The 15689-nt window shown below is 37.2% G+C and overlaps 1 protein-coding gene across 11 annotated transcripts in view; it reads left to right on the top strand.

Annotated features, from left to right (window-relative positions):
• Positions 1-7617: 7617 nt before the first annotated feature.
• Positions 7618-15689, top strand: part of LOC149127789 (DNA-directed primase/polymerase protein-like) — a 36295-nt gene continuing 28223 nt past the window's right edge. For 4 of the 11 annotated variants that reach the window (XM_089325591.1, XM_089325590.1, XM_089325589.1 and 1 more), the window contains exons 1-4: positions 7673-7931; positions 8180-8277; positions 9522-9651; positions 14150-14297. In XM_089325591.1, the coding sequence (XP_089181717.1) occupies positions 7752-7931; positions 8180-8277; positions 9522-9651; positions 14150-14297 (556 nt within the window). In that variant the 5' untranslated portion in view covers positions 7673-7751. Of the gene's footprint in view, positions 7932-8179; positions 8278-9521; positions 9652-14149; positions 14298-15689 lie in introns of all 11 variants that reach the window. The other 7 variants (XR_016228978.1, XR_016228977.1, XM_089325588.1 and 4 more) reach the window with 5 other exon arrangements.

A 15689-nucleotide genomic window follows, 5' to 3' on the forward strand; every position in this document is an offset into this window, starting at 1 on the left:
GAAATTTATATTTATTAAATAAAAGTTTAAAAAATGCCAAAAAAAATACCTGTGAGAGATCATCTGAAAAGGCCTTCAAAACACTACAGGTCAAAAATTAGGCTTTTTGCAAAAACTTTAATACTCAAAAGCAATAAAAGCAACTTTTCCCCAGCTTGCTAGCCACACAAGTCTGGACATCAAAAAGACAAATGGTGGAGAAAAATGGTAGGGACAGTGTAGGCTTCTCATAAAGCAGGAACTCAAATCTCATTCATTTTTCTGCCTCACCTAACAAGCTTCTACAAAGCCACAACGGAAAGATTCGATTTTTCGCAAACAAAGCCAAGCCAAGAGTGAACTGGATTAACTGATTCAATGCTTTCAGTTTCCTAATGCTTTGCTAGCTGGCAAAATATACCCTATTTTTCTTTTTCAACTTACTTCATTACTTCCTGGCTTTCTTTAAAGAGTGTCTTCCTGTTAGCCACTAAATCTGCCATCAACAGATTTGACATGGTCATTTGTAGAGAAAGCTCAAGATTTCTTTTGGTTAAAAGGAAAAGGAGAAAAAAAAAAGCATTTGATGCATAGTTGTCACAATATAGCTTTGACTTTATGATGAATTTCAGCAGTTGTGAAGTCAAAGGAAAGTTTAACACTTGTTAATCAATAGTTGAATTAGATAGCTGATGAAAATCCCCTACATTAGTATTTCAACTACAATTTTAACTTCTCTATAATAAAACACAAAAGTCATAATATTAAGTAATTTCAAGCCGGCGCCGTGGCTCAATAGGCTAATCCTCCACCTAGCGGCGCCGGCACACCGGGTTCTATTCCCGGTTGGGGCGCCGGATTCTGTCCCGGTTGCCCCTCTTCCAGGCCAGCTCTCTGCTATGGCCAGGGAGTGCAGTGGAGGATGGCCCAGGTGCTTGGGCCCTGCACCCCATGGGAGACCAGGAAAAGCACCTGGCTCCTGGCTCCTGCCAGGATCAGCGCGGTGCGCCGGCTGCAGCGGCGGCCATTGGAGGGTGAACCAACGGCAAAGGAAGACCTTTCTCTCTCTGTCTCTCTCTCTCACTGTCCACTCTGCCTGTCAAAAAAAAAAAAAAAAAAAAAAATATTAAGTAATTTCACATCTCGGCCCATCAATGCAGGGAAATTAAATTCCTGTCCCTGTAAAGGAACCTATCATATATTTTTCCAACCTTAAATATTTCCCTTCAATCTGTCTATATATTCATTTTTGGAATTCCAATTAGCATTTCATATCCTATAATTTGGTCAGCTCAGCCTCATCCTAATATAGTCAAGTCAGAAAGTATAATAGGATTTCTTACTAACCTACATTAAAAGTATACATATAATCTCTATGTGTAATTCCTAGATAATATATATTCTTTGAATATATTAAGTATAACAAATAGGCTAAATAGCAAAAGTATTAGAATACATGATAAGTGATCATGGTTTTTTTACATGTACTGTTACTTAATTTCTACTTACAATTTGTAAAGAAAAATATTTATGACTTTATACATTTCATATTTCCATTTCAGCATCACTGAGAGTTCTGGGGAAGAATGTGGTACAAGCAAAAAAGAAAAATGCAGCAATTGTTCCCTGTTACTTAATAAATTAAATGTAAGCACACTTTGGCATATCTGATTTCTTTGGTGAGGTCAAGGGCTTGGAGACTATAGCCCGCCCTGCCCCACCACTGAGAAATGAGCATATTGAAGACAGGTTGGAGAGCTCTTAGAGACACTGCAGTCACCCTCCTTAATCCTGCTGGAACATTTACAACATAGCAGGATGTTTCCTTTGAATGTCAAGATTAAGAACATAATCCTTTAAAGTTTGGCTCAGACACAAATAAAAGTAAAGTTAGATTATTCACTTTTTAAAAGTATAGCAAAAGACATGCTCTGAATTACTCGTAAGTTCCAAGGAAGAGATAATTTTCAAACTCATTTGGGTGGTATGTAATAATGTAAAGAGAGAGTGATATAAAAAGTCTCTTCATCAAATTGGTAATACTCAAACTACATAGTTTTCATTTTCATAATATGAAAAACAGATTAAAATAATTTGTCAATATCAAAATAACTTGTTATTTGTTTTATTGAAAACTAAAATAACATAAAATCAAATTCTGATGTCATGATTCACTGACTTTCTTGTTTTAAAATTTTTAATTGAAACATAATAATTAACTATATTTACAGAGTACATTGCCATAATTTGATAGATACAAATATATAATGGTTAAATCGGGGTAAATAATATTTCTGGATCATCAAACTTTTATCACTTCTATGCTTTAGGAAACTCAAGGCTTTTCTAGTTAATTTGAAAGTGTATGAATAAATATTTAATACTATAATATTCCTTTTAGGTTTTTCTACTTTATTCCAAAATACTGCCTGTTAAATATGCCTTGTAATATTCAGCTTTGTACTACTACTTGAGACTAGTGGTAAGTTTATTCTTTCTCTTACAATCATCTGTAGTTGAGCTTCTGCAAACAAACTTTGCTACAGGTGTGTATTAAAAGGATCAATGTAATGGAAAAGAATTTTCCTTTTCTCTAAGGAACAACCTTGTTCTGTTTTCTATAGCTAGTCATTCATTTACCTTTTCATTGCTTTCTAATAAATAGAAGGATTAAATATTATAGGTTTTAACAGTACCTTGTCAACTCACTAATAACTTCTTACCTTGATTTATTTCTACTTAATCATTTAATTAATTTATAATACTGGGAGACAGAGAAAGAACTCCATTCTTCCAGTTCATTCCTCAAATGTGCAGTACTTCTGAGGTTGTGCCAAGGCTGAAGCTTGGAGCCAAGAACTCAATCCAGGTCTCCTTTATGGGGATGGAAACCAAATACTTGACCCATCACCACTACATGTTAAGGTCTACATTAGCAGGAAGCTAGATTCAGGAACCAAAGCCTGGTAGAGGACCCAGGAATTCTCATATGGGATTCAGGTATCTTAATCCATATTTAAATGTAGGCCACTCCTGATTTTGTTTTTATATTGCAGACAAAAATATAATTAGTTCAGTCTGTTTTCAGGTAATCAAGAAACTATCATTTTCTATCCTATTAGTTGGATATAGTATTGTTTAAAAACAATTAACCATGACTGATTAATAATAACTGAACCAAAGAATTAATACCCTAATTGAACCCAATTTTCTTAAAAAAATAAAAGAATATGTACAGACTTGTGGAACAGAAAAGTAAAATCAGGTGACATCTTATAACTCCAGCATTTCTTAAAATAGTAAAGAAGTCTTGACCTAGACTTATTTAAATATTTCAGACTAACTTTGGGATTATGTAAGATATTCTGAAAGACCTAGGAGCTAAATTAAATACATTTAAGAGCTATGCTTTTATGATGTTACAAAGAAGACTTAGGTGGGAATGGGCAGTCAGAGAATTGATTATGTAATGCACAAGTGAGAACATAGTACTTTTTATTGTGTTTACTCTTATTGCTAATATTTTCAATATTGTTCTATATTGTTTTCCTTGATTATTCTGCATTCCTTTTAAAATAATTCCACTTTCTTCCATTCTGCATCATACTGTCTTCTATTTCCAGGTTCATTCATTTTGTTTAACTTAGTAGAATAATATATTTATGAATCCAACCAAATGTGTTGATCTAGACGTCTGACAGCTGTTTCTAAAGCCACAATTAACATTCTTACGCATGTCTTATTGTGTTCATGTATTAGTTTTTCTAGGACCCATTAAGGAGAATAGTTGTGTTGTAGAGTATAACATCTTGAACTTTACCAGTTGTTGAGAAGTTTCTCCAAATATTTTCTGATTCTACAAACTTGTACTCCCAACCAATAGTATATAAGATTTTCTATGTCTCCATATCCTTACCCACATTGATATTACTAGATGTTAGCATTCCTTGGGATCCAGCAGTTGTCAAATAGTATTTAAATGTAGCTCCAGTCAACACATTTTTTTCATGTGTTTGCTGGCCATTCAGCTATCTTCTCACATCAACTGCTATTTTTTCTAGTTTAAAAGCTGGTCTATAGATCCCAGTATTGTACATATCTTTTCATACTCTACAGCATTTCCCCCCTCTTTGTTTATGCAGTCATCTGTTGTGTTGGGATTTGTAATGTTAACAAAATCAAAATTTACTCAATATTTTCTTTTTAGTGCATTCTTCTGTTATCTTTTTCAAGAGAAAAAATTGTCTTCACTCTTAGTTAATAATATTTTCCTATTCGATTTTCAATAAGTTTTATATTTCTATCCTGAAATCACTGTTTTTAATTCACCAGGAATTTATTTTATGCATTATGTGAGGTGAATGAGGCTCTACATCCCCTATTCCCAGTTATTCTAGGATAATTTATTAACTGGAGTCAATAGACCATTGTTTTCCTTTGATTTCTAACATAGCTTTTGTAAATGTATTATCCATGGACTTCAAAAAGGTCATAGATATTGAACATAAAACATGTTTCTTCTGTTGCAAAATAAAATTTAAAATCAATACACACGAGGGGCTCACAAAAAAATTAATGAAAAATGTGTGTCTTGAAAAGCTATGCATGGATTTCAAAATATTTTTGTACCAAATAAATTTATCTTTAACTCCAATTTCATCTTAAGTTTTTGAAGGATCCTCATACATGGATGAATTATGTGACCTCTTTCTTATACTTATTTATTTGATCTTACTTGCAGGGCAGAAAGACAGGGCAAGAGAGAGGGAGAAAGAGTGTGCCAGATAGAGTTCTCTGATCTGCAGGTCCACACCCCAAATGCCCATAACATGTGAAGCTGCAGCCAGCCCAAACTGGGAACCTGGAACTCAACCCAGGTATCCCATGTAGGTCGAAGGGAACCAAGGCTTGAGTCATTATCCACTGTCTCTCAGGGAATCTGCAGTGGAGCAGCCAGAACTCAAAGAGCACTCTTACATGGAACAGAAACAACCCATGACATCTTAATCACTGTGCCAAATGCCCATCCCTGCTATGTCTTTAAAATAAGTTTTGACATCAGGTGTGGAAATTTCCTATCACGAAATCTGTGTTTCTATGGGGGTGCAAACGATTGAAATCTTTACTTAATGTACACTAAACTGATCTTCTGTAAAAAAAAAAAAAAGAAAAAAAAGAAATTATCAATTCCCAACTTGACTCTCACTGGGATTAAACATGACAATAGGTCTGATCTGATTTCATCATCATGTAAAAAAAATCATCTATTATTTTTCACTTTATGTTTCTGTGTGGGAGCAAACTGTTGAAATACTTACTTAAGGTATACTAAGCTGATCTTCTGTATATTAAGATAATCGAAAATGAATCTTGATGTGAATGGAAGGGGAGAGGGAGTGGGAAAGGGGAGGGTTGTGGGTGGGAGGGACGGTATGGGGGGGGGAAGCCATTGTAACACATGAGTCGTACTTTGGAAATTTATATTCATTAAATAAAAGATAAAAAAAAAAGCAATCACCACATAACAATCTCAGCAACACCATAATTTCTCTCATTGCTCAAAGCAGGAAGGAACTTTGGTCTGCGAATAGAGAACTTATGAAGTGCACTGTCCTTGTTTTAGTGAACTGCATAACTGAAACAATAGTAGTATGACACTTTGCCTCAGTTTGCCCATCTGTGAAGTGGAGTACTACAAGCAGTCCCTTTAATGATTATTCTAAATGCCTTAATAAAGCATTTGATGACTAACCTTTAAAAAAAAATTATCTTGCCAATTTTTTAAATTAAAAAAAAACTGATTATTTGTTCAATTACTTCAAAGAAAATTTAAGATGTCTGAGTGCTTTAACTTAAAACAAATTTTATGTTTGGCTTTAATAAGCTTGAGCCTGGCAGATGTTTAAAGTCACTGTAATGTGCTTTCACAAGTTCCACAGAAGCCCCTTCTGGTTCCCCTCTTACTAAAACTATCAGAAACTTCTGTTTCTGTACTAGGCTTTAGTCTCTAAGTATTCAGAGTGGCATAGACTTACTTAAACATCACCATTTGATCATTTTAGACAGGGGTCAAAACAGCTGTAAGCCAGATCTTTCTTCTCCAAGGCTCATATCTCATTCTTGGAAAGTACTAATCCCCCTGAAAACGGAGCAAACTCTGGGACACAGGCTGACCTTAAATAAGTCGCCTAATTTTCATTCCTCACTCAAGCAGCTTGTCACCTCTCCTCTTATGTTTTCTAGATTTCTATCCAGTAGACAGCCAGTGGACCATGTGTGTTCTAAATTTCAGGGTCATATATCAAATTCTTCAAGTAGTGACATTGAGGGCCTTCTTCTTTTGGCATCTTGGCATATAGGATGCACTCTCCTTATCAATTTCATTGTAGAGCTTGGGTGAAATGCACATATATTATCCACTCTCATCAAAGCAAGCTATTAACCAGTCTCTACAATCTCATAATTCTTTGTCATTTCCTTTTTATAATCATAAGTTGTGGAGGGATAGTATGAGAAAACAGATAAATCAATTTCAATTTTTTTTAAATTTCAATTTATTTCTTTGGTTTTTGAAATTAATTCTGAATTTCTCATTTAGCATGCTTTTGCAGAAAGCTTGCATATATTTGAACATATCATGAGATTTGTGTATGTATATATATGTATAAGCATTTCAAATCAACAGGTTTTCTTTTTTGTATTTTTTGCATTGAAGACCTCAAATAAGATAATTAACATTTTTACCTAGTTTCAAAATTTAAAGGAATTTTTCAGTGTTTCATCATGAAATGTATGTTTTCGTAAGTATCAAGGAAATTCCCATTTATTCTAAATGTGTTAAGATTTTGTTTGACTTGAAAAGAGCTGTTTTATCTGTTAATATGGTCACTCTTTTCTCTTTCCTTAATCTCTTAAAGTGGTGCATTACATTAAAAGATAATCTGTGTTACAATATTGCATGCAAAATCTGTATGGTTTAGAGTTTCATAAAATAATAGCTAAAAGACTACTAATTGTGTTGAAACTCTGAAAAATGCAATACTGACATAGGAAGTGTTTAATAAAGTAAGAATAAAATCTACCTTAATCAGTTGGTTTGTTTGAGTAAACTATTTGGAAACCCTTGTAAGTATAAAGATATATACAACAATTTGATGATTAAATGTGAAAACCAATGATGTATTTTAGACAGCACCATGGCTTAACATTGGCACATAGGCCGGCGCCGTGGCTCAATAGGCTAATCCTCCGCCTTGCGGCGCTGGCACACGGGGTTCTTGTCCCGGTCAGGGTGCCGGATTCTGTCCTGGTTGCCCCTCTTCCAGGCCAGCTCTCTGCTGTGGCCTGGGAGTGCAGTGGAGGATGGCCCAAGTGCTTGGGCCCTGCACCCCCATGGGAGACCAGGAGAAGCACCTGGGTCCTGGCTTCGGATCAGTGCGGCACGCCGGCCGCAGTGCACCTGTGGCGGCAGCCATTGGAGGGTGAACCAACGGCAAAAGGAAGACCTTTCTCTCTGTCTCTCTCTCACTGTCCACTCTGCCTGTCAAAAAAAAAAAAAAAAAAAGAAAGAAAAACAAAACAAAACAAAACAAAAAAAACCCTCCATCCAAAGAATAAAATATAAAGCCCACAAGAAAATAAGTGCCAGGAAATGAGTTTTGAAATCTAATCAAACAAAAATTCTAAATAAAGAAACTAATAGTCTTTTTGCTTTTAGCAGTAATCGATAGAAAGATCACATGGCGTAGGAATTGTTCTTGCCTTCTGAACCAATGAATAGAAAGTGGGAAGAAAAACTGAAGCAGATTGAGGAGCGAGCATCTCATTACAAGAGGAAACCACTGTGCTCAGTGTATAGACCAAGCCTGTCCAGGCCAGAGCAACCGCCCTCCATTTGGAAGCTATTTCGTCGTCAAACTGAAGCTTTTAATTTCGTTAAAAGCTGTAAACAGGTAATTGCCTCATTTTAAATTTTTTATAGATCTATAAGATTTCTTAAACTTGAGTTTGCAGGCATTTGGGGAATGAACCAGTGGATGGAAGATCTCGGTCTATAACTCTGCCTTTCAAATAAATCAATTTTTGAACTTCTGTTTCAGAACCTGGTATTTTTAAAAATCTGAAAATTGAATAAAATTCAGTAGCTACAGTTGAATTTAGATTTTTTTTTACTTTTTTGAATATTTTTTATTTTATATAGGATGTTCATGTATTTGCTTTGGAATACAAAATGGGAGACGGACAACGTATTTATCTTGTAACAACCTATGCTCAGCTTTGGTTTTACTATAAATCCCGGTAAGTTGTTTGTAACAGAACAACACATTAAAGTTATATTTACCAAATCTAGAAATTTTGGTGAAATTGAGGCTGGATTAGCTTTCACAGTTCTTGACTACATGGTTAGTTATTTCTTTCCAGATTAATTCTCTGCAGTTCTCCTCATGGCATCACGCAGTTGTCTCACCAAGTGTTGAAGAAAATCGTGCAAACACCTGTTCATGTATCCAAAAGAAATCCTTTTTCAAATACATATTAAATTGTACTATTAATCATAAATGAATACTCATATTATGTAATACCTGCTTTATCTGAGTGACCTATTCAACTATGTTTCAGACTTGTGTATGGAAAAGAGTCAATATGGATGCCTTGTATTGACTTAAAAGTACTTTTATTACAAAGTTGCTTGAGTAGTTTTGTGTTTGTAAACATGCAACACCATGTAGATTTACTTACGTCTACATACATGCAGTGCCAGGTGGAGTTGAATTAAAGTCATTAAGATAACATGAAAGATATTTTGCTGAAACTAAATCTCTTCGTGCAACATAAAGATGATGCTGACTGCTTCAGAGTATGTGTTGAGATCCAATCCTACCCATGCCATGTGATGATACAATTCTTTCACTTTTCTTCAAATTACTGCAAACCTTTTATTTGTAAAGGAGGCCAGCTGAACTTGACTTAGCCCACATATCATTTATTTACTAGGCTAGTGTCTATTCTTAATAAGCCATGTGAAAGTAATCCTCTGTATACCAACAAGAATATAACTAGAAATATGAGCACTGGAAGTTTATTGAAATCAGCTAATTTAGAATTTTTTACCACTTTAAAAATATTATCTTCCTAACATAAAATTTTACAGTTCTTATGGAGAATTCATGGAATCCCAAGAGTATATCTTTCTGGGATCCCAGTTTGAGAAAGAACATTGTTTTCTCAATTTATTTCATAGTGACACCAAAACAAAATACAGAAATATTATACATGATCAAAATCATCTGTGTAATGAATAACACTATAGGATTGACTGTTTTCCAGTTAAGTAATGTTAACTGAGTATGATTGTTAAATCTTATTTAATAGAAATTGTTGACACTATGAGCCGGAAACCTGTTGTGAACAGGTTCATGTTATCTTGTCATTATTTCCTAGTTACCTGTACTTAAGCATAGTTAACACAGTACTTGATCAGATCAACTTCCATCATTCAAAAGGTACAAATATAAATAATACTTTTGAATTATTCAATTTAGAAAAAATCTCTTGCACTGCTATGAAGTTATTCCTGAAAGTGCTGTGTGCAAGCTTTATTTTGATTTGGAATTTAACAAACCTGCCAATCCAGGAGCTGACGGGAAAAAGATGGTTGCATTACTCATTGAGGTAAATGGGAGACTCAAATTTTTTTTCTTTGTAGCTGTCCATTCATCTCTTCATTCAGTTACTCAGTCCTATCTACGTAACGTTTCTCCTCCTTTTCTTGTGACTTTTCCTTGTGACTTTGATTTTTAAATATCACTTCTGTGGTAAACTGTGAAAAGTCCAACTTATGTCCACATATTTTGTACTATTACTATACCTGGATTTAAAAAAAAAAAAAGCCTTGAGGGGCTGGCGCTGTGGTGTAGTAGTTTAAGCATCTGCCTGTGGCACCAGCATCTCATATGGGCGCTAGTTCAAGTCCTGGCTGCTCTGCTTCTGATCCAGCTCCCTGCTGATAGCCTGGGAAAGCAGTAAAAGATGGCCCAAGTGTGTGGGCCCTGCACTGTGTGAGAGACACGGAAGAAGCTCCTGGCTTCAGATCAGCCCAGCTCCAGCCGTTTCGGCCATTTGGGGAGTGAACCAGTAGATCAAAGACCTCTCTCTGTCCCTCTCTCTTTAACTCTGCCTCTCAAGTGAATTTTTTTTCTTTTAGCCTTCATAAAGATAGAAATGTTGGGATTATCTGCGGTTTGCAGTTACATGTTAATTCTCTAAACTCCATCACATATAGCCAATGCTGGTAAAGACCAGGCAAAGTAATTGTACTATAAAAATTGATACAGAAATGAAGTTAAAGGAAGCTTGGACTAAAAGTAGTATCAGAATGTTTGAACTGGCAGGAATTCTGGAAAGCATTTTTTTCTTGTAGCTTCATGAAAGAGGAAAGACCTAGAAGAGACTCCTACCCAGTGCTCTGCAGCTAGTTGTTTACAAAACCTTGTCTAGAAATACCATTGTCACTGTTAGCAACTTTCAGAAAAAGAATGTAGTTCTAGTATTTTTAGTTGAGCTGCGTCAAACAGGAAGTTACTAAAAAGGATAATGTGGGTTTGAACAGCTAAGTTCTATTAGGATTATTTTTTAAAAATTTAAAGATTATATTCTATGAAGTTGTATTAAAAATGTGTAGATGGGGCAGACGCTGTGGCGTAGCAGGTAAAGCTGCCACCTGCAGTGTTGGCATCCCATGTGGGTGCTGGTTCGGGTCCCGGCTGCTCCACTTTTATAAAGCCTTTCAACAGGTAGCATTCCTCTACGATCACACATTTTTAACTTCTGGATTCTATAAATTATTTAAATACAATTTTCTTTATAAAGTATTTTTAAAAAGTTAAAGGCATAGACATGTGTACATACTTATGGGGTACCGTGTGCTGTTCCGTGATGTATGTGGTTGTATAATGTCCAGTCAGGGGAGTTATCTTTTCCAGCATTAACATTTCTTTCCCATGATACATGGAAAAATCCCATCTTCTGCTTTTTAAATAGAGAAGTATACAGTCAAATAATATTATCTGCAGCCCACTGTGTAATAGAACCCCAGAATTTCTTATTCCTATCTAGCTATAGCCTGGTACCCATCAATCAACCTTTGCCCATCCCTCCCTTGTCACTTCCTACTCTAGCCTCTGTAACCACAATTATATTTTTAACTTCTGTGAGATCACCTAATTTTTTTAGAGTCCACATATGAATGAGATCATATGATACTTGTTTTTCTGTGCTTGGCTTATTTCACTTAACATACTGACCTCCACTTGCATCCACATTGTTGGAAATGACAAGACTTTTTTTTTATAGCTGAGTAATAGTGATATATACCCCACATCTTTATCCATGCATTCGCTGATGGACACCTGGCTATTGTGAGTAGTGCTGCAATAAACACGGGCATGCAGTTAGCTCTTTGGCAGATCGATTTCATTTCTCTTAGATATATGCCCAGAAGAGGGATGCCTGGGTCACATGGTAGTTCTATTTTTAGTGCTTTGAGGAACCTCCATGCTATTTTCCACAATGATTTTATGTTTACATTTAAAGAACTTAAATGTTTATTTAGGGGTCAGCACTGTGACACAACAGGTTAAAGCCCTGGCCCAAAGTGCCAGCATCCCATGTGGGTGCTGGTTCGAGTCCCGGCTGCTGCAAGTCCAATCCGGCTCTCTGCTATGGCCTGGAAAAGCAGTAGAAGATGGCCCAAGTCCTTGCCCCTTGCATCCGCGTCGGAGACCCAGAAGCAGCTCCTGGCTCTCTGGATTCAGATCAGTTCAGCTCTGGCTGCTGTGGTCGTCTGGGGAGTGAACCAGCGGATGGAAGTCTTCTCTCAATCTGGCTCTACCTCTCTGTAACTCTGAAAAAATGTTTACTTAAAGTTTCACTTGGGAAAGACAATCTAATAGAGTGTGATTACTTATATTACCTAGGGTACCTAAATTTATTCTCTGTAGTTCCAAAGCTAACAACTCAGCTTTATTCATTTAGTAAAATATTTTCAAGTTTTGCTAAGCATCAGACACAGTGCCTTGCCTTGGGAATATAATAGTGAGCTTAAAGTTTGAGTTCAAGGAATTTATAATCTAATCTAGGGTAGATGCAATTTAAACAAGATACAACCTTATTTCTGTCTCATGTAACATCCAGTGTGGCTCCACTGTTAGGGACTAGTCTTTTGCTTTGCTGTTCCTAAGATGTTGCCTTATTGATACCGTCCAAGGTGGCTCACCCCAAGTTGTCTGCCTTCTAGTCAGTTGAATGGAGAAGAGCCGCGCCTACTTCTCCCCTTTAAGAATGAAGCCTAAAGTGGCAAACCACCTTCTTCTGACCCCCTACTGGCAAGACTTGGACACATGCCTGTGCCCTATTATAACAGAGTGGGGGAAGTATCTTTGTTCTAGCTGGCCTCCATTTAGCTAAAAATTGTGGTTCTGTTTCTAGGGAAGAGGGAGAAATTAGATGTTGGGGGATAACCTCTGTGATACAGAGGAAACATCAAGACAATCAAGTAAATGATCAAGTAAAATAGTAACTAAGTACTAGAAAGTGAGTTGGACTACATGGGGGAATTTGATGCAGACTGGGACACTGAGGCCACCTTTTGAGAAAATGAGAATTGAAAAGTATGAAGGGGAGTGTGGTGCTAGAATAATGCCAAAGTGATGCTAATTTTTTTAAAAAAGATTTGTTTATTTGAAAGAGTTACACAGAGGAGAGGCAGAGAGAGGTCTTCTACCCGTTGGTTCACTCCCCATTGGGCCACAATGGCCGGAGCTGTGCCAGTCAGGAGCCAGGAGCTTCTTCCAGGTCTCCCACGTGGGTGCAGGGGCCCAAGGTCTTGGGCCATCTACTGCTTTCCCAGGCCATAATAGACAGAGAGCTGGATTGGAAGTGGAGCAGCTGAGTCTCAAACCTCTGCCCCGTATGGGATGCCAGCGCTTCAGGCCAGGGCGTTAACCTGTTCTGCCACAGTGCCGGCCCCAGCTAATAATTCTAGTTTATTGCGTAACTGTTGGGTATCTAAGTATTTGGTGGTGCTAAACCTTTTGGCTAATCTCCAAATAACCCTATCTGGAGGTTCTTAGTGGCTTCATTTTGCAAATGAGAAGACTGAAGCCTAGGGAGAAGTGCCTTGTCTTAAGGTTGCATAGCCAATACTTCTAGGCACTTACATGTGCCAGGCACTGTGCTAACTCTTTAATCTCGTTTTCTTATTTTACTCCTTTCATGATTCCAAAGTTAGCTGCTATTTTTCCTGCTTAGCAGTTGAAGAATGTATCTAGGTTTGGTTAAAGTTAGAGGTGGTAAACGTCAAAACCAGAACTCAAACTTAGACCTCTGACTTCAAATCTTTTGTTCCAAGTATGTGCTTGCTGCCTTTCCACAATGCATGACTGCTTTCCATGTCAGTGTCTTCTAGCACCAAAGGTGGTTTCTTGGAAGTGGTTTTGGGTTCAATATAAATGAGAAATTTTCTGAGAATTGGAACTATAAAAATAACTTTTAAACTCAGAGGTGACATTTAAAGAGATGCTTAAAATATTTTTAATGTGATTGTAGAGGAGGTTAATGTACAAATTATTTGGCTGCTAAGAGGCCTCTTCAATCCTGAGAGCCTGAGTTTTTAAAAAATATAAACATATAATTTAAAAATTACAGGTCTTCAGTTTATAAATAAATTAGTAAAGTTATATTGTACACAACCTGATAGTAAAGCTAATTATTTTTTTGACAGGCAGAGTTAGAAAGGTCTTCCTTCCGTTGGTTCACCCCCAAAATGGCCGCTACGGCTGGCATGCTGTGCTGATCAGGAGCCAGGTGCTTCCTCTTGGTCTCCCATGCAGATGCGGGACCCAAGCACTTGGGCCATCCTCCACTGTACTCCCTGGCCACAGCAGAGAGCTGGCCTGGAAGAGGGGCAACCGGGACAGAATCTGGCGCCCCGACCGGGACTAGAACCCCATGTGCCGGCGCCACAAGGCGGAGGATTAGCCTAGTGAGCCGCGGCACTGGCCAGTAAAGCTAATTTTTAATGATTTTGTATTAGTTAAACTTACTGGTACCAAGATACTTGAATTTTGTTCATAGAAAATAAAAAAAAAATATTTACGCTTTGTGTTTTTAGCATGTCTGTAGAGCGCTTCAGGACTTATATAGTGTAAGGTGCTCAGCTGAAGATGTTTTCAACTTGGATTCTAGCACTGATGAAAAATTTAGCCGCCATCTGATATTTCAGCTCCATGACGTGGCATTTAAAGATAACATCCATGTTGGTAAGTGCACTGGTTTTTAAAAATTCATGGAGTTATATTAAAAACTCTTAGTTTTCCTATTCCTCTTGAAATTTTTAACAATACTTGCTAGATTTTATGGTAATTAACCTAAAATGAAATGTGATGTTTCGTGTTTTCAGGATTTACTGATACAGACCTGTCATCCAGGCACATCAGCCTACTCAAGATATAGTTGGCATTAGTGGTTCTCATCATAGGTATTTAGGTGGCCATGTATGTCCTGACATGGTCTCTACTGCAGTAGGGTTCATTTTTTGTTTTCTAGGTAATTCTGAGAGGCTTTTCCATTTCAAGCCTTACCTATGATGCTTCGTACCTGGATTTGTGACCTTTGTTTTAGCTATGGGGCTTGGGTCCCAAGTCATGTCAAGGAAGGCTTATTTATTATTCCAGGCAGAATTTAAGATTTCAGATGACGTCTAGATATATAATCCTGAAAGTATAACCAGAGTATTTTCCCAGGGCTGGGCATTTATAGATAACAGGTTCAGGTATAAAACCAAGTCAGTCCCACAGAGAAACAAGTAGGCACAATGAAAACGCCAAAAATCAAGGTCTCAATAAAAGCCAAAATCCTGAGTATTTATCAAAGCAGTGATAGGGCAAGTTTTGGGGTTCAAACCGGTGATTGACTGAAGTTCAGGTAACAGATAATGTATCTCGGAGCTCCAAGTGTTTTACAGTTTCATAGCCACATGGGGTAAAGGCATGAACATAGTAGCTAGAGGACTGACATAAACATCAGGAACCTGAAAACTAGTTTAGGATAATGCCAGGTCACAGTGACCTAGTATGCTGTGTACACCGGTTTCCTCATTATCTCTGTTATCTGCCCCCTTGATTGTTCTCTCTCTTTCTCACCCTTAGATCCTAGTAATTGTGGGATCTGTCCTTGTCCCTCTTCCTACTGTTCTCACTTGGATGGTGACCACAATCATTACTTAAATCATCACCTATGTCCTGACTCTCACATCTTTATCTTCAGCCCAAATTGTTCTCCCAGACCCATATAGCCAGCTGACTGCTAAATGTCCTTACACACACTTCAACTCAGCATGTCCTAGAACAATCTTGGCTCCTCCTTCTGTGTCACTTCTCTGTCCCTGTCCATCTACTTACCCAAGTAGAAATGTTGGTGTCCTCTTATGTGTACCTGCTTTTTGAGTCAGCCAGTGTGAGCTGATGAAGCTCTCAAACCTCTCAAGGGTTATTCGTTACCTTCACAAAGATGTACTGATGTCTTAGTTTGCAAAACGAGGCCTACTGTGCCCTAGCTGGTCTGTCCCTATCTGCCCTTCTTGCTCAGCTCCCACTGTGGCCTGCATTTTCTCTTATCCTTGGGCCTTTGCACTGTTCAATTCTGTCTGAAGA

Source organism: Oryctolagus cuniculus, chromosome 2, assembly GCF_051225735.1.
Source record: "Oryctolagus cuniculus isolate XC-2025 breed Fujian yellow rabbit chromosome 2, ASM5122573v1, whole genome shotgun sequence".
NCBI lineage: Eukaryota > Metazoa > Chordata > Mammalia > Lagomorpha > Leporidae > Oryctolagus > Oryctolagus cuniculus.